This window comes from Sesamum indicum, linkage group LG5 (genome assembly GCF_026168435.1).
Source record: "Sesamum indicum cultivar Baizhima isolate 11 linkage group LG5, ASM2616843v1, whole genome shotgun sequence".
Taxonomy (NCBI): domain Eukaryota; kingdom Viridiplantae; phylum Streptophyta; class Magnoliopsida; order Lamiales; family Pedaliaceae; genus Sesamum; species Sesamum indicum.
The window spans coordinates 12,332,696-12,360,417 of NC_142661.1; the positions used below are offsets into that span (position 1 = coordinate 12,332,696).

At 36.5% G+C, this 27,722-nt stretch overlaps 2 protein-coding genes across 2 annotated transcripts; both read left to right on the forward strand.

Annotated features, from left to right (window-relative positions):
- The first annotated feature begins 9,527 nt into the window (after positions 1–9,527).
- LOC148788132 (uncharacterized) lies at positions 9,528–10,022 on the forward strand. The gene has a single exon (XM_088880366.1). It carries the CDS (start codon positions 9,528–9,530, stop codon positions 10,020–10,022), a length of 495 nt encoding a protein of 164 aa, XP_088736492.1.
- Positions 10,023–15,621: 5,599 nt separating this feature from the next.
- LOC105162289 (VAMP-like protein YKT61) lies at positions 15,622–20,400 on the forward strand. Its single transcript, XM_011080294.3, has 6 exons — positions 15,622–16,143; positions 17,088–17,185; positions 17,292–17,396; positions 17,552–17,617; positions 19,125–19,211; positions 20,130–20,400. Exons 1-6 carry the CDS (start codon positions 15,948–15,950, stop codon positions 20,178–20,180), a joined length of 603 nt encoding a protein of 200 aa, XP_011078596.1. The 5' UTR covers positions 15,622–15,947; the 3' UTR covers positions 20,181–20,400.
- Positions 20,401–27,722: the final 7,322 nt, after the last annotated feature.

Sequence of the window (27,722 nt, forward strand, 5' to 3'; positions counted from 1 at the left end):
TGGGAAACTAAAGCCCTTCTACTTCATGCGTGCATCCACTGGAATCCAGTCCTAGAATAGCCGCCACAAGAAAATGGACATCGTTGGCCACAAGGAACGGTGCCATATATTTGTAAAAAATTACTGCTGAGGAGAAGCCACTCGAATAGCTTCCCAGGTCGATGCCGTTGAAATAGTGGTTCACATGGGTTTTAGGTTTGTTATCATCCAATAGGGTCATGCTATGCTTTTATTTTTGCATGCGATGCGTTTTTAACTGTTCTAATATTTGGAATATTGAGCATGCAAATAATTAATGTGTGATGAGGTCTCAATCATAATAAAAAGTAATGAACTCTCACTTGGTTGGAGCAAGTTAAATATCAAACCATAATAAATGGAACTTAAGAAATAGTTGTTTTTCCATACCTTCCATCCACAATAATGTAGTGAGGAAGTTAATTTCACACACACGTAGTCTCATGAGTCGTGACACATATGGACTAAAATAAAGCTGCACTATTATTATTAATGAAGTGAATACGTTTCTATTTCCCTGTCACACGAGTTGTGTGGGGTGACAGGTTGCACTATGATTCGATTGATGGGTCAGATCTAACGTCAAGTAACGTGAATCATGTGAAAAAGGCAAGGCAAAATATATTGGGAATCTTGTTGGCAAAATATAAAACCTCATTTATATGAATTTTCTATCAATTTCTCGCTATTATATAAATTAATTAAACAACAATATGTAGAATTGCGTATTTAGTTAATAATTTCAATGGAATTGTATAAATTAGCTAATATTCAAATTTAATAAATTTAATAATCTAATTAACCGACAATATCACTTTTATATTTGATTTGATATTCACTCAACACTATTTTAAATAGCCAAACTCGTAAAATATTCCTGTTAAATTACATCATTCAATATAATCAATATTTAATAAATGAACTAATTAAATAATATAATTATATAAATTAATAAAAATTAAAATTACAATTTCATACCTTTGATTCGGTCGAGAGATAAATTACAATTTTTTACTTGTGTGTGTTGTATATTTGCATGTGTGTAACTGAAAAAGAAAGGAAAGAATGAGAGGTGCTATGGGGATTTTGCTTGTGGACATGAAGAATTTTGCTTGTGGACCTTAAAAGCCCACTAGGATTGTTTTTCAAAACCCCATTTTGAGAGTGATGGGTTTTCATAAAAATAGTGGAGAGTTAATGATTGAGTCCAAGTCCTTAACTTGAATTAAATATTATAGTCTTTTACTGGTTTTCTACTCTTACATTTATGTAATAATGTGTTGAATCCATTGACTATGATACTGGAAAATAATAAATTTAATGGAAAAAATTATAACGACTGGTTGCGTAGTTTGAGGATAGTCCTCGACTATGAGAACCAAGGGAATGTCATGGTTAAGATGCTTCCTCAGACACAGCCGTTGGGTCCATAGACGAGCATATCATGTTTGAAAGATAGCATGCAGACCACCGCAAATTTTGAAGCATCATACTGGTTTTCATGTCTAAAGACATACAAAAGCAATATGATAGGTTAGATGATATGGCCTCAATTATGCAATGCACGAAAGAGGTTTATGTGATTCCAAATAGGCATACGAGGTATGTCGCCACTAACGAGTTTTTTAGGACCAAATGACTAAAGGGTCCTTTGTGCAAGAGCATTGGTTTAAGATGCTATCCCTAGTGGAGAAGCTTGAGGACCTAAAAGCTAGGCTTGACAACGACACATACTTTGACGTGATTCTTCAGTCACTTCCTCCGTCCTTTGGTTCACTTATTGTCAACTTGAATATGAAGGGGATTGAGAAGTCCATCAAAGAGTTGATCAATATGTTGGTGCAATATGAGGTAACGACTAAGAAGTTTGTGCCGTTAGTATTGATAGGGGAAGCTTTCACCTCTAAAATGAAAGATAAGAGGGTCGGAAGCTAGAAGAGGAAGGAGGGTAAGGCGGAGGCGAAGACTATCGTTGCAGCAAAAGATGCTAAGAGCACTCCTATTACTCCATTGTGAATGGGTAAGAGAAAGAGGAAGAAGGTTACTCAACAGTAGCTGAGGGCGGATGATATCTACATCCCCTACTATGAGCAAAGGCATTAGAAGAAAAATTGTCCCAAACCCCCTCCTAAGCAAAGTATGTTTGTTATTGAAGTTAACATGGTTACTAATTCTGATTCATGGGTATTAGATACCATTTGTGGTGCTCACATCTGCAATGACTTGCAGTTGCTGGAAAGAAGCAGAAAGCTAAGAGAGGTGGTCCTTGGGCTTCGCAATGGCAAGGACGTCATAGCTGAAGTTGTAGGAACCTTCAACATAGTTGTTAGCGATTGTTATTTTGTACCTAGCACGATCAAAAACATCATTTCCATTTTGTTGTTAGAAATACTAGTTTTGAGTTTTTGATGAACAAAAATTGTTTTTATTTGATGAAAGATGGTTATTCTCATTTGTTGGGTAAATTAGATATGGTCTTTATATTCTACAAAGGCCGGATTGGATCATGATTGCTCAAAAGAAACATAAATTAGATAATCTTGAGAGTGCACAAATTTGGCATGCAAGGTTAGGTTACATCTCTCAAGATAGGATAAAGAGGTTGGTGGACTCAAAGAGTCTAGAAATAGACAATTTGGCAACCTAACAGCTTGTGATTCCTGTCTTAAAGGGAAGATGACTAGGAAGCTCTTTGTTGAACAAATTACGCTTGCCAATGGTTTAATGGATTTGATCCATATAGACGTCTGTGGGCCACTGAATACTCAGACTAGAGGAGGGTTCTCCTACTTCATAACAGTTATCAATGATCATTCATGGTATGATTATATTTACCTAATGAGGTACAAGTCTAAGGCCTTTGTAAGGTTCAAAGAATTCAGATTTGAAGTTGAAAACCAAACTGCTAGTAAAATTAAAACACTTCGATCAGACCGAGGTGGCGAGAATCTAAGTGGTCAGTTTCTGAATTATCTAAAAGAAAATAGTATACTCTCTCAATGGACACCTCCTGGGAAGCCTCAATTGAACGATTTGGTAGAAAGGAGAGTTAGACATTGTTGGACATGGTTCGATCCATGATGAGTTTTACTGAACTGCCCTTGTCCTTCTAGGGTTATGAGCTTGAGACGGTGGCTAGGTTATTAAATATAGTTCCATTTAAAGCAATAGCCCAGACACCATATCAAATATGGCAACTTGAGACTGTGGGATAGCCCTACAAATGGGAGACAAGCTAGACTAAAGGTCTAGTTTGTGCAAGTTCATCGATTATCCGAAAGTAACTGTAGGGTATTATTTTTATGGCTCCTCTAAGCAAAAGGTATTTGTCTCTAGGAATGCAGTGTTCTTGAAAATAGGTTTTCTAGTGGATACCCAACGCGATGAGTTGTTCCTTGAGGAATCAAGATACCTTAGTCGAATGCAGGGACTTCATCTGTGCCTACTGTTCCCATTAATAATGTTCCAGTCCTCCGCAGTCAGCTAGAGTACCACAACATCCTGAAAGGTATGGTTCTCTAGGTGTCACCGATCAGTTGGATAATGATACGAAGAATTACAAAGAATAGATCTCGGACATCAATTCGGGAAAGGGGCTTGAAGCTATAAAATCCGAAATGGACTCTATGAGCTCGAACCAAGTCTTAGTGGACCAACCTAGGGGTGTTATGCAAGCACTGGGAAAGTGCAAGAGGATGGGCCCGGGAACGCGCAAGCGGAAGCGGTAATATAAGAGTACGTAAATTAAAAATAAAATATAATAAAATCATAGTTCCAAGGGGTGTACCCTTTGAGTTCCCGGGTGTTCGATGTAGTTAATAATAAACGACAATAAAATTAAACGGGGCTATGGTTGAATGAAAAATGAGAGATATATAAATCATAAATTAAGAATTACCTTTTGATTTAGTTTGTTTCGAATCTCATTCGTTTGATCCGTTCACGCAAGGCTTCAACGTAGAAACCCTCTAAAGTTGAGTCAACATCGCATTGAAATTTGGGATCCTTGAATCCTCTTTGTTAGAAAAAAATTAGGGAGAAAAATACACACCAAGTCTGTACATTAGAGGGGGCGGCTGAAAGGTGGAGAGCGGGTGTAGGAAATTATTTTGTTTATTATGTATTCATTCATTAGTTATTCCAAATACTTATGAAATTAATTATGAAATTACTTATGAAATTAATTTCTAATTAATTCCTCATCCCTTCTCGGTGATTTGTATATAACTCTTCAGGTTTACCTTTCAACAAGACTTGGACTAGTATCAAACAGTATTATTAATTAAATCTAATTTAATTAATAATTCTCGATCAACCCTTGATCAAGAAAGCCCGTCACCATGGATGGCCATCTAAAAACGATCCATGATACTAGAGACTAGGCTAATATCCATGTGGAGTTTTAGACTCTCGAGTCCAATAGGGTACGGTCCTTCCATCTACCGTTCTCGACCTTAGTCTAGGGCATGAAATTGGGTGTCGACTCCCATCCTAGACTAGGTGTGTATGCTTAGTACTTGAGATCGTGTTACACCAAATTGCTCTACATATGAACCTCTTTTTTCCTATTCGATCAATGATTATGACCATAGTTTTATAAAGCGTCAACACATCTCCAAGTATATAAGAGATACCTCTATCACGTTTTGACAGGGGATGGATCCTCTTCTTGGAACTCACCATCCTCGCTACATACTCTAACTGCACTGGATAAGCCTGATGATGATCATTTTTGTGACACAGTCACCTCTCGGATAGACCCAAGATTCAATCACTTTATGCACGTGACTGCTGTGATTCCTCAAGTCTGAGGACTATTCTCGTACTATCGGAGCAGGAGATTCGAGTCATACCTATCAAGCCTCCAAGGCTTCCGTATGATGATCCCAATGAGTCAGTCCAGTCGAGACACCTAGCCAATTGATCCACTAAGATCGCATAGACGTCCCACATCTGTCGTCGACGAAATTCAACACTAATCAAATGAATGCGACTCTTAATGCAAGTCCCCATAGGACACTGGATGCCAGTTCTCAAGGTCCTCGACTTGAAACATTTTAGACCCAACCTTTGGTAGTTGATTTCAAGGCTGTCATCCAATGCGCAGTCCAACTATTGGACGGTTGTTAAAGTGGTCTGTGGGCATCTGTTGTAACGTCAAACAGTGCTTGATGTAATTTGGTAAGCACCATAGATACGTGTGCAAAAGACGAATACTTACCATATTCGTTGGAACCAAATTGCTTGAATAGTTCTCATGCCAATCTAGTTGGCTTTTGGTCACCTATTCCAACATGTTTAGGCCGTTGGGTGCAAGTACGTTTTTAAACATAAGATTGGTGCTGATGGGGAGGTGACAACCTTCAAGGCCATGCTTGTGGCAAAAGGATATACTCCGCAACCCAGGGTTGATTTGAGCAAAAGTTTTCGCTCGTAGCCATGGCTAAGTCCATGGATTTTTCTTGCCATAGCAATGGGTATGACTATGAAGTATGGCAGATAGATGTGAAAACAGCTTTCCTTAACGGTTTTTTTAAGGAAAAGATCTATATGGATCAGCCAGAGGGATTTACTGTAGTTGTGAAGAGCATAAGGTATTCCATCTCCAAAGATCATCTATGGTTTGAAACAAGCATCCCAAAGATGGAACATATAAGGATAACCAAAAGGTCCGGCATCTAATTGGCATCGATGACTAACAGATCCAGATACAGTACGAAAGGCATGATGATATTAAGTCGATAATGCTCCACGTGAAAGATACTTATACAGTATTAGACAGGCATATTAGATATGTTGTGACCAAGGCATTCTTCGGTGCTAGAATCATTGAACGGTCGTCTGTAAAAAAGCATGGAGTGGTGATCCTATCCCCTTGTGATGAAACTAAAAGACCTCCATGTTGATCTTAAAAAGAGGAGACGTAAATTGATGTGATCCTTCAGTCTCTTCCTCCCTCATTCTACCCATTTATCGTCAACTAAAACATAAATAGGCTTGACAAAAGTTTTCATGAGTTGATAAATATGTTGGTTCAATACAAGGTAATGGCTGTGAGATGGAGAACACATGAATGAAATATCAATCTTCTTCTTCTTCCTCATTGCTCTGTTTCTTCCGATTTCCCACCTCCTTTCTGGTTAATTCGTTAAATTTGATCTCAAACCATTACATTTGGCCTCAAAGCCACTCAATCGTTGAACCTAAAATCACATAAAGTCACAAAAAAGTGGCAGACGGAACTCGATTAAAGGAAATACAAGAAGCCCAAAAGAAAATCGACATACTATTCATGGATGAAAGGGCAAGGAGGCAAGCAAGTGAAGACGAAAAACATATTTTTTTGGAGTACGGGGCTAATCGTAGACCATATAACCACTCGCTCACCCTACGTCAAAGGCCCATACGTGCCCCATACCCATAAGTCACTCACTCCGCTTCTCCGAGGGTCCCCCTGTGGGGCGGGTACCAATCCGGTCCATGACTCGAACTCACTATTTTTCCTTTATGCGGAGATGGAAAGAAAGAAAAAATATTACCTATCGGTATAGTAAGTGAAACTGAAAGGAGAGCTAAAATAGCAAAGAAGCAAGGGACTGAGTGAGCAGCTAGAAAGCCAACAAGCAATGCCAAGGCCCATCGACGAGTAGGCCAGGAACGAGGTCACTCTACTAGCAATAAAAAGTTACGGTAGGTTCGAAGACGCGAGACCAAAAAGAAAGACAGGAGCGACAGCAGCGAAATCGATAGCAGCAGCCGAAGCTTGGTCTCGAATTGGTAGCAAAAAAATCGCCTTGGCCGAAAGCCTAGAAAGGAAAGAAGGTCAATGGTTTTGTGGACTTCTGAATAGCAAGTTGGACCAGGTTATGGAAGTGCAAGAAGGATTACATGTTTCTGTATTAAATGTAGAACATAGCCTAATAATGGTCCAACAGCAGCTGCAGAGTGTAGTGGAGCAATTGCAACACTATAATATGAACAAGTCCATTCTAGGAGAAGGGTTGACAGCATCCATTGAAAAGGGATCCTCATCACGAGCTGCAGTGCACAACTCATTCAGACAAGAAGCTAGCCATGTTCCTAGGCAGGAAACACAAACTTAAACAAATTCTGGAACTTACAGTGCACTAAACAAGTTGGAGTTCCCCTACTTTGATGGGGAAAATGCAAGAAGCTGGGTTCGAAGGTGCACTAGATACTTCCAGCTAATTCCTATCCCTGAAGACTAGAACGTAGCTATGGCTTCTATCTATATGCAGGGCAAGGCAGAACTTTGGTACCAGGGGTATGTTCAAAGGAAGGAGTTTCACACTCAAGATGAGCTAGTAGTGAGTGTGCTTGAAAGGTTTGAGGATTTGGACAGTGAAAGGGTAATGACAGAGTTCAATAAACTCCACCACGAGACCACTGTCAATGCCTACTTGGAAAGATTTGAAGAACTCAAGGATCAAATGCTCATTTTTAACAAGAACTTGGAAGAGGACTTCTTTGTGATGAAGTTCATCAGTGGGTTGAAGGAAGAGGTAAAATCATTTGTATCTACCTGTGGTCCTACTTCCTTAAATCAAGCAGTGATCCTAGCTAGAAAACAAGAGTACACTATAAATGCTATCTTGAAGAGGGCTCACCAAACTCATAAAATCCAGCACCTAAACTCCCTTTCAGGCCTCAAGCCAGAAATCCACCCCTAAGACCTTGTGTTCTTTGATGATATTCTTATCTATAGTAAGACATGGGAGAAGCATTTGAGCCACATCAGGGATGTTATGGAATTATTGAAAAGAAATCAGCTCTATGCTAAGAGAAGCAAGTGCTCCTTTGCTCAATTGAAAGTGGGGTACTTAGACCACATTATTTCACTAGAAGGTGTTGCTACAAACCCTCAAAAAATAGAGTGTATGGTTAATTGGCCTACCCCTACTAATGTCAAGGTACTTAAGGGATTCTTAGGTCTTACAAGATATTACAGGAAATTCATTAGAGGTTATGGGGTTATCAGTAAGCCCTTAACATCCTTACTGAAAAAAGATGCTTTCAAGTGGTGTGAGGAGGCAGAAATAGCCTTTAATCAACTAAAGGAGGTCATGATAACAACCCCTTTCCTAGCCATGCCAGACTTTTCACAGCCATTTACAATAGAGACTGATGAATGTGGCAATGGAATTGGAGCAGTTCTTATGCAACAACGCTAGCCCATAGCTTATCTCAGCAAAGCTCTAGCACCAAAGAACCTGGGAATGTCAATCTATGAGAAGGAGTTTCTAGCTCTATTGCTAGCTATCACCAAATGGAAGCATTATCTATAGGGAAGTCACTTTATCATTAAAATTGATCAAAAGAGCCTTAAGTATATATTGAACCAGAGGATTGATTCAGTGTTGCAGCAAAAGGGGGTGATAAAATTGCTTGGCCTCAGGTATGAAGTTCAGTATAAGAAAGGGAAGGATAATCATGTTGTTGATGCCTTTTAATGGAGCTTGCTTGGAAGCCATCACTACTCACATTCCCACCTGGATGCAAGAGGTGCAAGGCACCTATGAGGGAAACACCTTATTTCAAACCATCCTCCAAGCCAAGGTGATGGATCCTTCTTCTTGTTCTGATTACAATTATGAAGTTGGAATCCTAAGAAAAGGAAACAGAATCTATATTGGTAGCCATGGGGGAGTAAGGGAGAAGATCATCAAATCCTTACATGATGTTGCATTAGGAGGTCACTCTAGCATTAATGGGACTTATCAAAGGGTTAAGTCCCTTTTCTATTGCCCTACCATAAAGAGTGACATTGAGACATGGGTTAAAATGTGAAATATGTCAAAGAACCAAACATGAACACCTACCTTATCCAAGTTTGCTGTAGCCATTACCTATTCCAAAACATGCATGGTCTCTTGCATTTCCATGGACTTCATTGAAGGGCTTCCAAACTCTGAAGGTAAGGACTCTATCCTTGTGGTTGTTGATAGATTGACTAAGTATTCACACTTCCTAGCCATCAAACACCCCTATACAGCCACTACAATTGCCAAACTTTTCTTTGGTCACATCTATAAACTGCATGGCTTCGTGTAAGCATAGACACAAACAGAGATAGAGTATTCACAAGCAAGTTCTGGAAGGAGCTATTCACTTTATTAGGGATCTCCTTAGACATGTCCTCGACTTATCACCCTCAAAGTGATGGTCAAACTGAGAGGGTGATCAATGTATTATCTAAGGTGCATGTGTCATCAAAAGTCTAAGAAATGGGCTTAGTGGCTAACTCTTGCTAAGTTTTGGTTTAACACCAACTTCCATACTAGCCTAAGGGCAACACCATTTCAAGCGTTATATGGTTACCCTCCACAACAGTCGTCAATTGGACCTTATTTACAAAGCCACCACATTGGGTAAATGGGTTGATGCAAGAAAGAGTTAAAACAGTGCAGCTATTGAACGACAACCTCCATCAAGCTCAACAAAGAATGAAACACTACACTGATAAGAAAAGAACAGAAAGAGAGTTTGAGATGGGGGATGAGGTCTTCTTGAAGCTCCAACCCTATAGACAAACTTCTGTGTCTCTCAGGAAGAAGCTCAAGCTATCTGCTAAATACTATGTCCCCTACAAGGTGGTTGAACGGATTAGAAAGGTTGCTTATAGACTAGAACTTCCCCTGCGTTCAATAATACATCCAGTCTTCAATGTTTCCTTGTTAAAGAAAAAGATAAGGGCTAACTACTTTCCCTCGGTGAACCTGCCAGAACTTGAGGATGAGGTGTTCAAAAGTTACCCTACAGCAATCCTCGCGAGGCGTTTAATCCCTAGAAATAATGCTGGTGTTCCTCAGGTGTTTATCCAGTGGTCTCATTCGTCCCCAAATCAAGCTACCTGGGAGGATTATTATGAAGTTGCAGCCAAGTTCCCTGGTTTTGATCTTTGGGGGCAAGGATCTCCAAAAGGGAAGAGCAATGTCGCATTTGCAGCTGGAAATGCAACTTTGGGAGGAGACCGTTTGATCTAGAGTTTAAATGAGAGTCATGCAATTGAGGGCGGGATTAAATTGGGGAGAAAATGGAATTCCCTTGCATGATACGCTGTTGTTTGGAGGCTGATTAGGGCACATTGCAATTGGGAATTTTTTCGTCTAAAGGTTACGATCATGAGCGAACCAGGGGCTGCCACGTGGACGGCTGGGGAGCATGCCTGCCTAGAGAAGAAAACCAGCTGCTGCCTTTTGTGTCCTTGTGAAGAAGACAGGTGCCAATGACAGATGAGCAGGACAATCTGCCATTCTTTTTTTTCTGCAATTTCTTAAACATATTTCCATCTTTTAATTAAGAATTTTTGTCCCCATTATATGTAAATGCAATGGCCGTGAGATAGAGAACACATGAATGAAATATCAGTCTTCTTCTTCTTCCTCATTGCTATGTTTTTTCTAATTTCCCACCTCCTTTCTGGTTAATTCATTAAATTTGATCTCAAACCATTATAGAGGGTTCAATTAATTCTCGAAGTCCTCTACTGCCAGCAATTTCTCCTCAGAACTTTGATGAAGAAGACGGTATTGCAGACACATAGTCGTTGAGTATGTTATCGTGCTCTTGAGAAGAGGTTTTGGACGGGTTATGAAAAGGGATAAAAATAGGGAGAATGAGGGTTTTTAGTGTGAGTGAGAGAGAGAGAGACAGAGAAAGAGAGAGGGGAATGGGGAGAAGAGAGATTTTCGGACGTGAGTGTGTTTGAAGAGAGAGAGAGAGAGAGAGAGAGAGAGAGAGAGAGAAAGAGGTGGGGGGAAGAGAAGAGGTTTTGAGACGTAGATAAGTGTGGGGGGGGGGGGGAGAGAAAGAGGGAGAGAGAGGGGGAAGCTTGATTTGGAGAAATAATTTAAAAAATGTAAAAAAAAGTTATAGAATTGGAGTGAATTTCAATTTATTATAGACACCGCGCTGACAATTTTTTTTAAAAAAAATTAAATTTCATGATCGCGGTGACACTTTTGTAATTAAAAAAAAACAAAAAAAACTAAGAACCGCGATTTGAACCGTGGTTCTTACAGAAATTAAAAAAAAATGTGGTCAAAGTAGGAGAAATTCAAAGATTTGGATCTTGGTGAATCATTAACGAAAATGAGCAAACTTGATCTCGTTGGAATCTGGATGAGAGGATTCGAAAGGCGGTGGTCTCAGGCCGTGATTCATCCTGACGGCGGAGAAACAATGGCAAACAGCTTTAGTGCGAACGTCCATGGTGGAAAAGCTTCAAATTTTCAAATCTCAACAAATACATGATAAAATTGAACAAGACTGGTCCCGTTGGAATCGTCTGGTAAAGAGTGTTCGAACGGAGTTGGTCTAGACCGTGATTTGTTCTAACGGTAGAGAAATGACGACAAACAGCTTCAGCGAGAATGTTTTCGGCAAAAAAATCTTCAAATTTTCAGATCTCAATAAATACTTGATAAAATTGAGCAAGGCTAGTCTTGTTAGAACCTTTAGGTCGATGCGAGTCTAATGGTGGTGGTCCGCGATAGTGGGTCGCTCGGGTAGCAGCGAATCAACAGCGGGAAGGTGCGTTGGTCGTGTTAAAAGCACATTATCTACAGTTGATAAAATTTGAAATTATTTGAGGGAAAATGTTCGTCTCATCAAGGGGAGTCAAACGGTATGTGTGGCAGCTGACAACGTGCCGTGACGGTGCTGAAATTTTAGAGAGAAGGTGGCGGCAGTTTTGAGGGCGACACAGCAGTTTTTATTTTTTTAATTACAAAAGCATCATTGCGATTATAGATCACAATGACATGAAATTTAAATTTTTTTTTTAATTACAAAAGCATCACTGCGATTATAGATCACGATGATATGAAATTTAATTTTTTTTGAAAAAAAAAATTGTCAGCACCGTATTTTGAGAAAACGGTGTTGCTCACTTCTATAACAAATTAAAATTCACCTCAATTCTGTAATTTTTTTTATACTTTTTAAATTATTTATCCCTTAATCGTTCAACGTGCTCAAGGGTATTTTTGAAAGTTTATTATTTTGGTGTGATAACTGTCAAAATAAATTAACTTTTCAATTTTTATCCTGAATAAATTATTTAACTCGCAATACGTCAATCGAGAGTAAATATAAATTTTTATTCAATTGTTTGGTTAACATCAACAAATTCAATGAATTTTAATTAACGGATGAACTTATTTATTAGATAAAAGCAAACCCCAATGATACTAGATGTAATTTCTCAAATCACAAAGGATCTAGATGTAATTACAACATACCTCAAGGGAGAAGAGTATAATTATTTCTATTTTATTTTATCATTTTCTATCTTATTTTCACTCTTATTTATATAAAATAAATAAAAATTTAAATTATACACACCTCAAACGTGTTTCTACAACTAAACTATTAACTCCAAGAAATTGGGCTGGCATTGGATGGTGGTGTTCCGCGTGGGCCCTATTGTGCAACATATAGACTTTACCTGTTTTCCACTTTGAGGACTGATGGACGAGAATGTGTTTATTGTGTCCCTTTGGTTGTCGGCAAATTTTTGAAATTCCAACTTTAAAAAGATGATGAATTAAAATGAAGTGAAAAATAAAAATGAAGGACTAACAAAGAGATTTGAAATTTCTATGCTTCGTTTTCTTCCCAGCTAATGGACGATTTTATTTTTGTATTGTGAAATTGAAAAGTGGTACGTAAATGGTGATGTGTTTGGAAACGTCGTTGAATATGTTAACCGCGTCATATTATTATTATTTTTTTTTGAAGAAAATGATTGAAAAATGTAATATATATATTTTTTACATCCACGTAATAATTCTAGAAGAAATCTCAAATATATATTTTCGTTAAGAAAATGATTGGCATTTGTACATTTTTTATTTTTTTGTGAAAATAGTTTCAACTTGTGTTAATATTTTGCAATTCTAAGTGATAACATATGGTTTTCGAGTGATGCCCATAATCAAATAAATTTTGTGAGTTCAATCGTCTGAAATTAGTCGAATCATGTTAGTTAAGATGTAGTATACAAAAACAAAACAAACCCTAAAAAGCCCAATACCAAGATGATACGTGAAGTTTCCACAAAGAAAAACACTCGTCACCACGATATGCCTCTAAAATGGACTCATCAAACCACTGTTAGGACACACGGTGCCTAGAGTAAAAAGTTGGGGATCCCAACAAAATAGAAAACCTATTCCAATATAGGCTCGATTGACGCTAATCGAGTGAGTAATTACCTTTTTTTAAAAAAAATATTTTTTTTAGAATTTGACTTAGAGTTTACTCAGTTTTTATTTTTCACTTTTTTATTTATCATATGTTTATTTTCACCCACCACAAGAAAGAATTTCTTCATTGTCAGAGTGACTTAGATTTTTAAATATCATTGAATTGGCCGAATTTTGTATTTCTATTTTCCTCAAAAAAAATATTTTTGTTCTATCATTTGTACAATCAATTACTCAACATCAAATAGTGATTTTTAAAGTGAATATAACTTACTTAAATTGTTCAAAAAGTTACAATTTAATTTAGCTTTCTTAATACAGAATTTCATATAAGTGTGTATAAATTAAATAAATACGAAACAATCATACATAGATTGGTGAAAACGCAAAAAAAAAAAAAAAAACAAAAAAAAAGCTCTCAAAGTAACAAGTAAATAAATCCAAGTTTTGGAACTTAAATTTTTGAAAATTTGACAGCACATTTATTGAGATTAACACATTCATATTTGGCGATCCCTCCAACACAAAGAAATTCCCATCTAAATGGATGGATTAAAATAGAATTTTTCTCATTATTTTGTGGGTCATTCATTCAAGTTTGAGAGATATGAAGACTTCTCAAACTTTTTCAATCAAAGTGGATTTCTCTCTTACTTGGTGTGTATGAAGCACACCATTTCTCTTCTATTTATAGTGGGATTGGTTAAGATTTTCAAGACACTTAAATAATGGGTTAAATTCATTTTGACTTCTTGTGATATATCAAAGTAGTAAAAATTCTTTTATGAAATTTTTAATATAAAAAATCACCCATATGTTATGAATAAATAATCACACCGCCCCCTGGTCAATTTGAACCTATTTTTTTAGAAACAATGACTAAAATACCCCTTCTAACAATCGGTCAAACTAGGCCTATTAATATATAACTATTTTAATTTATAATATATAATTATAATTTATAAAAAAAATTCAAAAGAATAATTATAACCCCCCATCCCCACCCCTCTCGCCTCCAACCCCGCCCTTTCCTCGCCCCACTGCCCATCTGGGCGACCGACGTCGCCTAGAAATGGAGGGCGACGCGGTCGCCCAGCGGTGACGAAGACGCCGCTGCTACTTGTTTTTTTATATATAATTTATTTTTAATTAATTTAATTAAGATAATATTTTATTATATAAATAATTAAATAATTATTTTAAAAATAATATTTTAGTATTAATGAATATATAATATTATATATATTAAATGTGAGAGAAGGGCAAAAATATAAAAAATAAAAGTACTTTCATAGCAAAATCACAATCAAAGTGCGTGTGGCCCAATTTTCATACGGAGGGATTTTTCGAACTTTATTTTATATCATAAGGGGGTATTTGACTCTTTAATTTTCATAGGAGATTTTTTGAACATTCCTATTATCACAAAGGGTGGTCTCTAGATTTTTCTCCTTAAATAATTATTGAAGAGTTCCCAAAATAACTTTTTATCATCCATGCGTGTCTTTTAGACTCCCTCAATTAAGAAGGGATCCAACAACATTAACACTCCGCCACATAATTTATAGGGATAGTTACACTCCCATACCCATAAGGTTTGGTCTATATCTAGCATTTTTTAGATTTATTTTTGCCTAATAAGTAAGTCCCGTCGTTAGTCAAAATTTATCGAATTTGCTGATATTAACAAAAGAGTTAAATGAAAATTGATATTTATCCTCAGTTGACTGATTATTAAAACGCTTGACCTGCAATAAATCAATAAATAGTCAATAGAGGGTAAATATCAATTTTCATTCAAAATTTTTTATTAATATCAATAAAATTGATGAATTTTGACTAACGAGGAACTTATTTATTAGACGAATGCAAATCTCGAATGTGTTAAATTTAATTTACTAAACCATAGAAGGTCTACGTATAATTACCCCAAACCTCAGGAGAGAGGGATGTAATTATTTCTAATTTATAAGGGGCCGTTTACAAGGCCGGATAAAGGTGGATTGGATCTCTAATCTACCCTTATCCATAATTTATTACAAGAAATAGCAGATAACTAATAATTCATCAAACTCTGAATAAAACTTGATGATTTATTTAACTTTAAAGTGTATAATCTGATCCTGCTCCACGTTTTATCAAATCGAATAAGTATTAATTAAAATTATTAAACTTTTATATTCCATATTTTATGCAGGTGATCCATATCAACTATATATTTAACACAAAAATAAACGATCCCTTCTTCATACTGTTTTTTTCTAGTTCATATATTAATTCAAGTATGAAAAATTTTGACCCCTATTTTGCAAGCTGACGTTTATTGAGAAACCCTTAGTTGTGGGTAGTGAGTTGGGGGCTAGTTAATGGCTAAAAGGTTACATTGCGTAAGTTTTGAGAACCCCATCGCGAAGCATCGGATCCATCAATCCGCACTTTTCCCATTTCAAATCATAAACAATAAAGAGTGTACATAATATTATGTATACATATATGTAGACAGAGAGAGAAAAAGAGGGGTATAGCGAGCAATACGATAGATACATAAAACTTTTTTGGTTTTGCTGGGTTTTTGGTCTTTGTTGACCGGATAGGGTAGAGATTGATTTTGTTGTAAGAGAGGAGAATTATCTCATATTTATTGCAAATCTTTTGTTGATTAGAACAGAAAGGAGTAAAAAGAGGGAAAGGGAGGAGAGGATGGTGAAGATCACGGCATTGATGGTGCTGAAATGCACTCCGGAGGGTGCGGACCCGGTTATTTTGGCGAACGCGTCGGATCTAAGCAGTTTCGGGTTCTTTCAACGGCCCAGCGTTAAGGAGTTCATTGTTTTCGTGGGTCGGACCGTAGCTAAACGGACGCCGCCGGGCCAGCGGCAGTCGGTACAGCATGAAGGTCCGATCCGATGTGATTCTTCGAGTTTTCCTATTTTATTTGTTCTTTGGGTTGTGTTTTGTTTGGTTGAATTGGCGTTTCTGGATTTTGATTTCTGTGGGTTAGGGTTTTTCGATAATTATTTGTGGCTTTTCTTTTGTTCTGATTGTTGTTTGCTTTTGCTAATTTTTAATGGATCCTTTGGTTTGTTGGGATTTTTATTGTTGCAGATTTCAGTTGTTGGTGTTTTTGCTATCAATAAATTACTTGGGAATTTTGCTTTTCATGTTCTGGATTATTCTTTTTGCTCTTCAACTAGGCTATCTAGGCAGGAAGTTTTAGCTGTTTTTGATTTGATAATTCTTTTTGTCTCTATTAAATTGAAAGTTTTAGTGGAAATGATTTTTCTTTGTGATTGTTCTGTTTCCACTTGAACTGGGACCAGAAAGAAATCCTATCTGATTTGTTGCGTGTTGGTTTGCTAGGTCTGTTTGTTGTTTGATCGATTTGATATTCTTATTTATAATGTCTAAGGCAAGATTGTTTCGAACGACATTCTTCTCATCAAGATTGTTGAGGTGTAGTACTGTTGGTAGGATGGAAGGATCAATAGTATATGATGTTACATTTAGATAGGGGGATGAGCAACCATTACTCTAGTTGACCAAGAGGAAAGTTGAGGATTACTCAAGGCTCTCTGCTTGTGGCGGTTTTGTGCTGATTTATATTTGGAATTTGGTGTTTTTTGGTTCTGGGAGCAGACACGAAGTTTTACCCTATAACTGTTTAAGTTCATCTATGGTGATTATATTGTCAGATTTAGACAATTTGAGTTACATGAGTAGTGAAATGATGCAGAGTGTTTTCTGGGAACACTTTATTTTGTGTTCCAGTTGTATCGAATAGTTCTGTAAGGTTATTCAATTAATGAGCCAAATTGACATTGTTGTATCATTTGGGAACAGAATACAAGGTTCACTCGTACAACCAAAATGGCTTGTGTGCATTGGGTTTTATGGATGATCACTATCCTGTCCGAAGTGCATTTTCATTGCTCAACCAGGTATGTGGGCTCTATTTGTGTCATAGTATAGTGAGAATTTGTTGTATTTTCACGGTAGGGAAGTTTTCTTTTTAACTGATTGCGACAAACTTTGATTGCTTTGAAGGTCTTGGAGGAATATCAAAAGAATTTTGGTGATTCGTGGAAAACCATCCAAGCTGACAGTTCTCAACAGTGGCCCTATCTAAGTGAGGCACTTACCAAATTTCAGGTATTTAAGTCCCTTTCCATTTGGTTAGGAAAATGGAAGCATGCATGATTGTTGATGAGAATGGTTTGTGGTGCTTTCCCTAGGTAGGCACTCTGTTCTCTCTTGCCATTTATATATATCATAGTTTCTCAACTTCTTATCTTCGGACATTTTAGGACCCTGCTGAGGCTGACAAGCTGTTGAAAATTCAGCGGGAATTGGATGAAACTAAAATTATTCTTGTAAGTACTCTTCTCCAAGTTTGTGGAAAAGCCTTCGACACCCATAGAGCTGTTGCTCATCTTGTTGAACAATTTGCCCGTGCCTGTTAGCTAATGTCTTGTAATTGGCATTCAAAATCAAGTGTTTCTTTTATGAACTATCTGGTTTGGTAAAATATACTGTATATTTTTTAGTTCAAGGAAAGATTAAAAAGTGAAAGTCATAGAAGAGAAATGGAGGACTATAATCTTTTTGAAGTTTGTCCTTTGTGCTACTTTGCTGGTTCTCCCAGCTTATGGAGGTTTCAGGTTATTTCTTATTTATGATTTCATCAGTTTGGTGCAAGGTTGTAAATGTTGTAGGAATAATCATTAAGAAGTTGACATTTCATTTGAGCAGAAGATGATCAGATTATCCTAGTTATAATGCTTGTTCTGGGCATGACAAATGGCTGAATATGTATATTTTCGGCTTGTCAATCACTGACCACTCACAGTTCAACTCTTTGTAAATAAGTTATCGTCTCAGTGAGTCGCTAAGGATTCGTATGAATCTGCATTTCTCTTCAATCATTTTGTGTCATTGATTACAAGTAGAGCCTAGTGGGACCTACTCCTCAAATCAGAAGTATCGATTCTGGCATCAAATAATCACTCACTTAGTCATGGAAAATCTGCGGCCGGAAGGATCCAGGAAGAGACAAAATAATGCAGATATTCTGCATTACATACATATCGATGTATCTCGAGAGGGTTTGCTACAAACTGATGAAGCATGTATTTAGAACCTGGTTGATGGAATAAAGGGATTTCATGGAAATTAAGAACTGGCAGAACTGTGTCAATGCATGTCCTGCAGCTTGAATATTGGTAAGCAGGAAAAACAAGTGTTGGGTTCTATAAAAAAGTAGCTAAACTGCCTCCTGCAGGATAGGCTTTTTTAAATATCTCTAAGTTGTTCAATGGAAATTTGCTAGGAAAAAATAAGCACAGGTTCCCCACTTTATCTTCCAAGATACCACTTTTTGTCAATCAAGTATCTTGATCGCATATTCCCCATTTTATGTGCTATATATAAGTATTTACGAGTATGGAAGACCATATGTGTCAAAGACATTGTAGCTGCTGGGTTGAAATGAATATGGTTGTTTGTGGCTGTGCTTTTTTGCCCCGTTTATATTTGTATAGTGCAGATTTGTTTATGATAAGAGTTGGAGTTCCTAAATATTCAGCCCCTTGGATGTTTTCAGAAGCTTAAGTTAGAAGGTTCCAAATGGTGATGCCCAAGTAGATATATCTTCTGGGATGTCTACTAGCTGATGCAAATTGTATCAGCAACGCCAAGTAGTTACCTAAATCACTATATGTATAAATAAGCTAACAAGTATGTGCTTATGATTTACAGATGCGAAAGAACTGTTTGATTTAAGCAGTGTGCCTAATTGATGCATCAATTCTCACTTGCTTTGTTTCTATTCCTTTTTAACATGTTAGCCATTATATAATATACATTCGGCCTTTATCTCAGCACAAGACCATCGACAGTGTCCTAGCACGAGGTGAGAAGCTGGACAGTTTGGTTGAGAAGAGTTCAGATCTAAGCGCTGCTTCTCAGGTTTGTTCCGTTCTGATTTTATGTGATGTATTTTGAGTGTATCTGCAGAGAAAGCCCATCTGGTTTTTGTGATCAAGATTCACAGACTATAGTTGGCACAGATTTGTTTCAGCTTTGGAGTTTGGATTTCTGGAGCCCTTGAACTTTTTTTAATGATTTGCTAATGAAAATTTTTAGTTCATGGTGTCATAATAGAAATCAGTTGAATTTTATGTCATCTAGGTGCTAGTTGCTAGCTGCTGCTGAGTCTAATTGCGTAAAATTTGTTATTGTGTCTTGGCTCTCGTTCCACTTGGGATACCTCTCTTTTGGTTTTATTTTCTAAGAATTGGAAAGAAATGCTTTATTCCGTACTCATCTTGCAGCCACTCTTCTTGGCAAAACACTAATTTGTTTCTGTTATAAACATTACGCACGCTTGGTAAAATTGGGAACATTGCTAGCACCTGTGCTTCTAGGTTTTTCAGATTTGTCTTTATTTTGAATGGGGAAAATTTTGTGAGTCAAGCTTGAGCTGAAATAGGCTTGATCTCGAGCTAAAGCTTAGTAGGTGGCTTCCCAAGCTTGGGCCTAGAGCTTGTCAGGCTTGACCTTAATCTAGAAAAATCTAATTCATGATTGAGCTGAAAGTGTGAATATTTAGGATCTCAAGCCGAGACAGATTAAGAGTGGCCAACCTAGTTGGAAGTTTGAGTTGTTTGAGTGTGGATGTTGAATGATATTGTTTTAATAACATACAATCTAGAATTTGTTCTCCAAATAAATGCTACTTGTACTTTTGTTCATGACATGCTTAAATTAATTATTCAGAGGTCTTCTGCTACAATTATAGAACAAGACTATTACTTTGATCTGCACTCGAGCTTCCAAACTCAATCTATTGTTCTGACATTACAACTTTCTTGAATTCTGAAACAGATGTTTTACAAGCAGGCGAAGAAAACGAATCAATGTTGTACAATCCTGTAAATGCTTCAGAAGGAGTATTTTGTCTTATAAATATGGCTCAGTTGCCCTATTGTTAAATGCGAAATTTGAAAGAGCTCTGTTTATATCACCACTTATATAATGTTGTGAGGCTGAAATCTTTGGTGCTTCTCTTGTATCCCCCCTTGTTCACCTTGAGAAAAGGTAATTGTGTTGGCAAATTGTTCCTGATTATGTTATAATGTGATTTCAGTGTTCGTTAGCAAGAGCTTTTAATTAGCTTACATGTCCCCTGCTCTTCCGATGGATGTTATACATTGAATTGAGTTACATCTTACTTTCAACTGTTTGTAATCTGCTCAAGTAGCTTCTTTGTTTGGCTTTTTTTTCCTGCACGTCGAAACATTCCTAAACCGCGCTTGTTATTCTTTTAACGCTTTTACTTGCAACCTGAACCTATCATTATCTTGTGCTGAGATGCATTATTTTCCTTGGGCTATTTGTTCTGTTTTTTCCTTTAAAATGTGTATCGCGTTTCCCTGCGACCAACGCCTTGTCTGTATGTTTTTTCCCTTAAAAATGTGTATAGTGTTTTGTGTACTTGTAGAAACAAATGAACTAATTTCCTGACAATTAGGTTCTCGGTTTAGTTCCAGTCCTACCAACCAACCAAACGGGGGTTTTCAGTGTTCTCTCTTCATATGTAAACTTACTTAAAGAAGGAGTTCAGGCTGAGTTTATAATCTCTTTAAAATATCGTATAAGATGTTTGGCAGCTTAAAAGATGTTTTTTGAATTTTTTAATTTTTTTTATAAAATCGAGAAGTAAGATAGATATTAGGAGTTTGTAAGATTTTTTAAATAAAGTTGATAATTTATTTTTAAGATTTTAACACATTTTTTCATCTATATTATAAAGTTGTTACTAGCATTTTATAATTGTAATGAACTTACTTTTAATTAAGGTTTAACAGATGCTATCAGCTATAAGATGTGTGAAGCACCCTTTTATCGAGCAGTGGATGGGAACTGGAAAAACATAAAATTTTCTCTACCGTGGTAGAAGTTTAACCTAATACATTAATTTGGATGGTGGTTTGTTTTTATTTTTATTTTGTAGATATAGGTTATCTTCATGAATGGATTCATATTTTGGAACGTGCAAAGAGGAAATACGACGTTCAATCCATCTAGACTACTTGTAATATTCTAAAGAGAGAATATTTGTTAAGCATGTGTTTCGACATAATTTTTCAACTTCTTATTATTTTTTAGATAAACTAGAACGATCTTTCTTAAAAATTTGGTATAATTATGAATATTCACTATTTGTTTGGAAAATTATTAATGTTCTTTTGATTTTCACTGTCCTTTAACAATTAGCTCAATTTGTTAGGTTTTTATTTAGTTTTTTTAGTAAAATTGATCAAAATGTCTTTGTTGGTTAAGAATTATATTATTTATTTTTTTAATTTTTTTATGGATTAAGTTGATAATTTTTTTATAATCTTAAATTTTTTTCATCATCTCGTTTGATTTTTATACATTTTAAATCTTTTTAACAAAAAATACAGTAAATGCAATGTTGACAATTTTATACGACTATTTAAAAATTACATAATTCATTAAATATTAGGAGGTAGTTGTAATATTTTAAACAATGACGGCATATTTATGATTATATCAAACATCAGGAAAATTTCTTGTAGTTTATTTTTATTTTTTAAATAAAAAAAGTCCCTGAGGAGATTTTATGTCTGGAAATCTTTTAACAGCTTGATATATACGTGTGGTGTGTGTTGGATGGAGTGGATGACGGGACAATGTTTGCAATAAAAATTCATATGATACTTCTGCATTACTATTACCTATACTTATATCTTTCAATCATTAATTTAAATAAATAACAATATATATATATATATATATTCTTCGTATTATATTGATGTTATGAAATGACACTTACAAAAACAGTTGTTATAAATTAATAATAAGTATACTTAATTATTCTTAAACGATACGTTTATTTGGCATTATTGACAATTGAGTGCTATTTTTATTTCAACTTTCTTTTTGAAACAAACAGTGTAGTTTGTATGGATGCTAACGGAAAATGTTACAACTTGAAATGTTATTTTCTCTTTATTTTTTATTTTTATGTGATTATGTTAATATTTCATGATAATTGATTTTATTTCATGACATGAGAAGAAATAAAGAATTATAAGTATATTTGGAAAGTACAAATAATACTTGTGGCGGTGTGAATCGGTAAATAATTTTAAAAAAGTGATTAATTACATGACAAGTATATTATATTTGTTTTGTGATTCGTTTGATTTAGTCAAATTTAATTTGGATAAAAAATTTCCCATTTCATCTGATTCCCTTTGAATTCACCTTTTCCACTTCCCATAAATGTTCAAACTCGGACTTTGATATATCTTTACAATTATAAAACAAAACTATGTTGTTGTACTTTTAAATATTCAAATATACCTTTTAGTTCATCCCTTCTATTTCATAAAATTTGGTCATAATAATTGATGTATTTTAGATTTTTGGCAATACCACAAAGGTAGAAAAACGTTCAATGAAAATTCTAAGATCAATAAGGATTAACCCTGCAAAATAAAAATTAGCACTATGATGCTTAATCAGTGACAATTTTATCAAAAAAAAAATAAAGAGAACTTGAATTAAAATCTGAACAATGGTGTAGAATGGTGATAAGATATTCGTGTGGAGTGCAAAATACATGTTTAAAACAACTTAAAAATCGAGAGAGATATAAGAGAATAAGTGAGAGTTTGAAGTTGAGAATTGATGTTACCAAATAACTGCACAAAGTCTCTATTTATAAGCGTGTATAGAACATGATACTGGAGTTTGTTATAGATAGTTCTATATGAAAGCTCTTTGAATTAGCTAACACACTGAAAAATTCGTGTAAGATTTGCACTTAATTTGATTGAGATATACCACGTTAACTAAATCTTGCTAGGTTTGTCGAGATTTTCGAGAATCTATTACTCGTTGACATCCATCTCATTTGCTATCATTTCGCTTGGAGTCACCTGGAGATCTTATAGTATGACATGACTTAATGATTGACAAGTTATATGACGTGTTCGTCTAGCTATATAATGATGTGTTAGGATGGAATGAACTTGTTTCTTGGGTCTGTCAGTTAAATAAAGTAGAAGGTAAGTCTATGATCCTTACCTTCCTGCTGATGAGGCAGTTGGATTGATGGGCCTTGCTTGTGGGCTCCATCCACGAAAGATTTAGGGGGAATCAATAAGAATTCTAGTTTTTTTTTTTTAATGAATTTACTTAAATGCCTCTTAAATTTTCTCAACTTTTAGCACTTTTATATTTTTGAAGCCACTATCCCAGAATTGATAATCAATTTATCAATAAGAATATCAATTATTTATAATTTTTAAACATTTTTTAAAACACAATTGATAATCAATTTATCAATAAGAATATCAATTATTTATAATTTTTAAACATTTTTACAAACACAAAATATATCGTATACCGCTAGCATATATATATATCTTGTCTTTAGATATATTATGATCCATATTTTATATAATATATTAAGTAAACTATGACATCATAATTCAAAAAAAGACAATTTAATTAGTTCACTGCACAAAAATGGATACAACTCTAACTAAAATTACCAGATTGAGTCAACTATTAAACGGCTTTTAAAATCAACATAGTATTGATAATGTTTTAAATAATAATGAGGTATTTGTAAGTATGACAAATTTCAACTGAGTTCATACAGTTTACCTTAATCTATAATACCACGTGACGACTATAATTACAACAAAAAAACTAGAGTCCAACTCAGGATAGTTTGTTAAATTTACCCTAATCTATAATACCACATAAACGACTATAATTATATAAAAAAAAAACTACAGTCGACAAGCAATCCAAATTGTCATACTATTGTCACAGTTGCCTTTGCAAACTTTAAGAACAAGAAAACTCAAATCTTTAGACAATTGAACGTGTGAATAATCTTCATGAGTCCCTTAATTCTTGAAAATAACACTGATTTTTATTTTGTTTTTGGCCCATCCTGAGATGCGCAAAACACAACCGATGTTTGGGTTGTTCAAAACACACCTTGACTAGGCGTGCTTTAGTTCATTTTTGGCCCGTCTTCGTTTTCTTTTTGGTTTTTTTGCAGTTACTCATAAATCTTAAATCAGCTCCCATCGCCACCCCTTCCGCCTAGAAAAACCCCTTCTAGCAGACGCACGACTCCGCCAGCCGCATTGATGCCGCCCATGTGTTTGGTTTGACGAGTCAGGGCCGCCATCGCCTGCAGCTGCCGTCCGCATGTCAAGAACGCACCACTGTCCGCCGCTCAAGAAAGCACAGCTGTTCTTATGTGAAAGAAATAGCAAGAAAGAAAGCAAAAAGATGCTAAGAGAGCAGAATCCAATTACTTTTGGAGAATCTTCTTTGCATCTTTGTGTTCCACAGAAAATCCAATTACTCTTGGACAATCTTCTTTACATCCTTGTGTTCGCATACGGGCAGCATGACAAATGCAAGAGTTGGTTGTACTGATTGGTTTGTAGGTTTGTGTTGCTGGAATGGAGACTGTCAAAGATTTAGGCTTTTCTGACTGAAGATTGAGAAGTTATTTTTAATAGTAGAAACTGAACTCTGGTGTCATTTCAATGATTTTTTTCTTGATGAATTCTTGTTTGCTTTTCTGGCTTTGGATGGATACGAGTTTTGTTATATGGGAAAAAACTGTATTGTTTTAGCTATTAGTTGATAAATACTCTAAATTTTTATAGTTAAATGAAATATTTTACAATTTTTTAAGATACTTTATAAAATAACATTTATCTAAATTAATTCAAATAGTATAATTGAAATAATCTATTTAAATTTATCCAAATAAAACATCCAAAAAAAATTCTTAATCCGCTACGAATATGCCTAAAGTTATTTATTAAATATATGATTACTATATAAGGAAAAAAAATCTGTACATAATTGTTCAAATAAATATAATTACAATAATATAATACAATTTGATTTACCTACAAACAAAACAATGTATATACATATATATATACAAATATAAATACATATATGATGCGTGTGATTTTAGTACGGATCCAAATTCTTGGATCTTAATGTTGGATTTGGCTAATTGAGGGAAAGCACTTGAGACAGAGGACCTGCAAAACAAAACGTTAGCACTCCTATATTTAAGTTAATTTCGGATTTAGGAATGGATGAATATAAAAATAAATTATGATACAAGTGAGAATTCCGTATGTAAGAGCACAAAATGAGAATAGTAGAGTAGCAACAAAAGGAATTCTCGAGTCTGGAAGAAATGCTTGTCGAGGGGTACCTCCCCGATTTATAGAGGAGGAGTTCCCAGGAGTCCTGCTGAGGGGAATCCGCATGGCCAACAAGAAAGGCGGGATTCGTGGATAAGGTTCCTCCTTATCCGTTTCTTAAGCTTCCGGATGAAGGGGGACTCCTTCGTGTAGACTCCTACCTGGTGAGGAGTTCAACTTCTTGAGGGCCTTCCTTCCTCCAAGCTAGCTCGAAAGGCCTCCAGACTGGGTTTCCTCCTTAGGCCATATTTGACAAAGTAGGTTCCCCTCCTTGACTGGACTTTGGTGTGGAGGATGCCCTATTGGGCTGGGCCTAGTGGGCCTCCCCTTTAGGCTGAATCAAATGGTAGGATGTCCCCTTCTTGGGTCAAGCATGGCGACTTGGGCGAACCGACTCTCTCTTAGGCTGGCGGGCCTATATCTGGGCCTAGCAGTTTTCTTGGATTCATCTCTTTTGGGCCATATCCATCATTCAGTCCTCCCCACTCTAAGTAAGAAGGATGCCCCCTTAATCCTTAGAGTAGGAGATCTTGCTTCATCGGAAGGGAAGACCCATTTTTATTCGTGAGGGAGGAGGGTATCCCCTCATTCTTTCAGGGGAAAGCTTTGGTATCTTTGGGAAGGGAGGACTTTCCTGTCTTAGTCGGGTGTCTATCCATCTGACCATCTGCTGTGGTTTTGTTTCCTTGGGAGATGAGGTACCAGTTTTTGACAGGTTGATCTGACGGTTGTAATGATGGAGAGGAGGGCGCGTTCTTCAGATAACTGTAACTCGAACGTCTGTCAGCCTATTCTCCACGCGCTTGGTAATTGCCCTTTAGTAAGGCGGTTATAAAAAATATGAGTTAAAACCCTTTTCCTCAGCAACCTCTCGAGTCCCTCTTCTTCTCCCTAAAAAAGGTTCTCCTTCTGAGCATCAGGGCCTCCGTCCAGCCTTGGTTCAGCCTTCATTTTTTCTCTATAAGTATTTCTTTTTCTTCTTTAGAGTTTCTTCGTTCTTTCTAAAAAATGTCTTCCTCTAGTGAGTCTATGCGTTTTCTTAGGGAGACCTTCTTGTGCGATGATCCCTTAGAGGCCACCTCTAAGAGGGCAAACACTGTCCCACCCTATTTCGAGAGGAGTCTGAGGAGGAGCTTAAGGCAGGCCATCGTTGGTGCTTGTCGCTTGATTGATGAGGATACTGATGAGGAGGAAGAGGAGAGGAAAAATGAGAGGGTGAGGCCTCCGTCAGAAGAGGCCGAGACATCGCAATCCTCTTCGGCGGATAGATCTTCTGGGTATTCCCCAAGGGAAGGTCCTCCATTAGAGCAGGAGGAAGACGAGAGGGTTCCTCAGTCGCCTTCGGATATGAAGCCTTCCATCTTACGGACCTCCTAAATAAATCAACTCCTCTAAGAGTGTCGTGTCCCACCTGAGTTTATTGTGTATACACCATCCTCTATGAGTTGTCCATTTTTTCTGCCCCTAACTGTTATGCTTTTTCGCTGCCCAGTTGAGGTTAGATCTTCCTTCCCCATCCCTTTATTTTAGTCTAAGGTTGCTCATATTTTTCAAGTTCCCTTGAATCAGCTAGTTTCGAGTTCTTTTAAAATTTTGGCTGGATTCTTTATGGTTCTCCGTTTTCATGGTTACCCAGTGACTGCTCATGTGTTTGCCTCGTGTTATCGCCTTAAGAAGGCTGAGAAGGGGTTCTTATGCTTTGTCCCCCACCCTGGAGTATCCTTCTTCCACCTCCCTCATGTTCCCAAACATTGAAAAGTTAGTTATTTCTTTGTCCTTCCTCCCCATACTTGGTCTTTCCCAAGGCAATGGATCTTTGAGGCCCTTCATTCCGCACATGCGGGATCAAGGATGGTGGCCTTTTCCTCCATGCTAGAAGAGCTGAATGCATCCTCTGTGATTGCCGGTCTTCGATATATGAGAGGTTACTAGGGCATTTCGGGCTAGTTCCCATGACAGAGCCCTTGGGGAATTCCTTGGGTATTTTTTAGTTTTTGCCTGTTGTTGCTCCCGATTTGTTGTTTTCATGGAGTATTGATTCTTATATTGTGGTTTTGTGCAGGAAACATCATATTTTGCAAGCTGATGAGAGATCATGTGATGGAGGGTCGCTCTGGAGGGACCCCTACTCCCAAGTCTTCTAAGGGGGCCCCCGCCTCCAGTGACTCAAAAGGTAAACTCCCCTCTT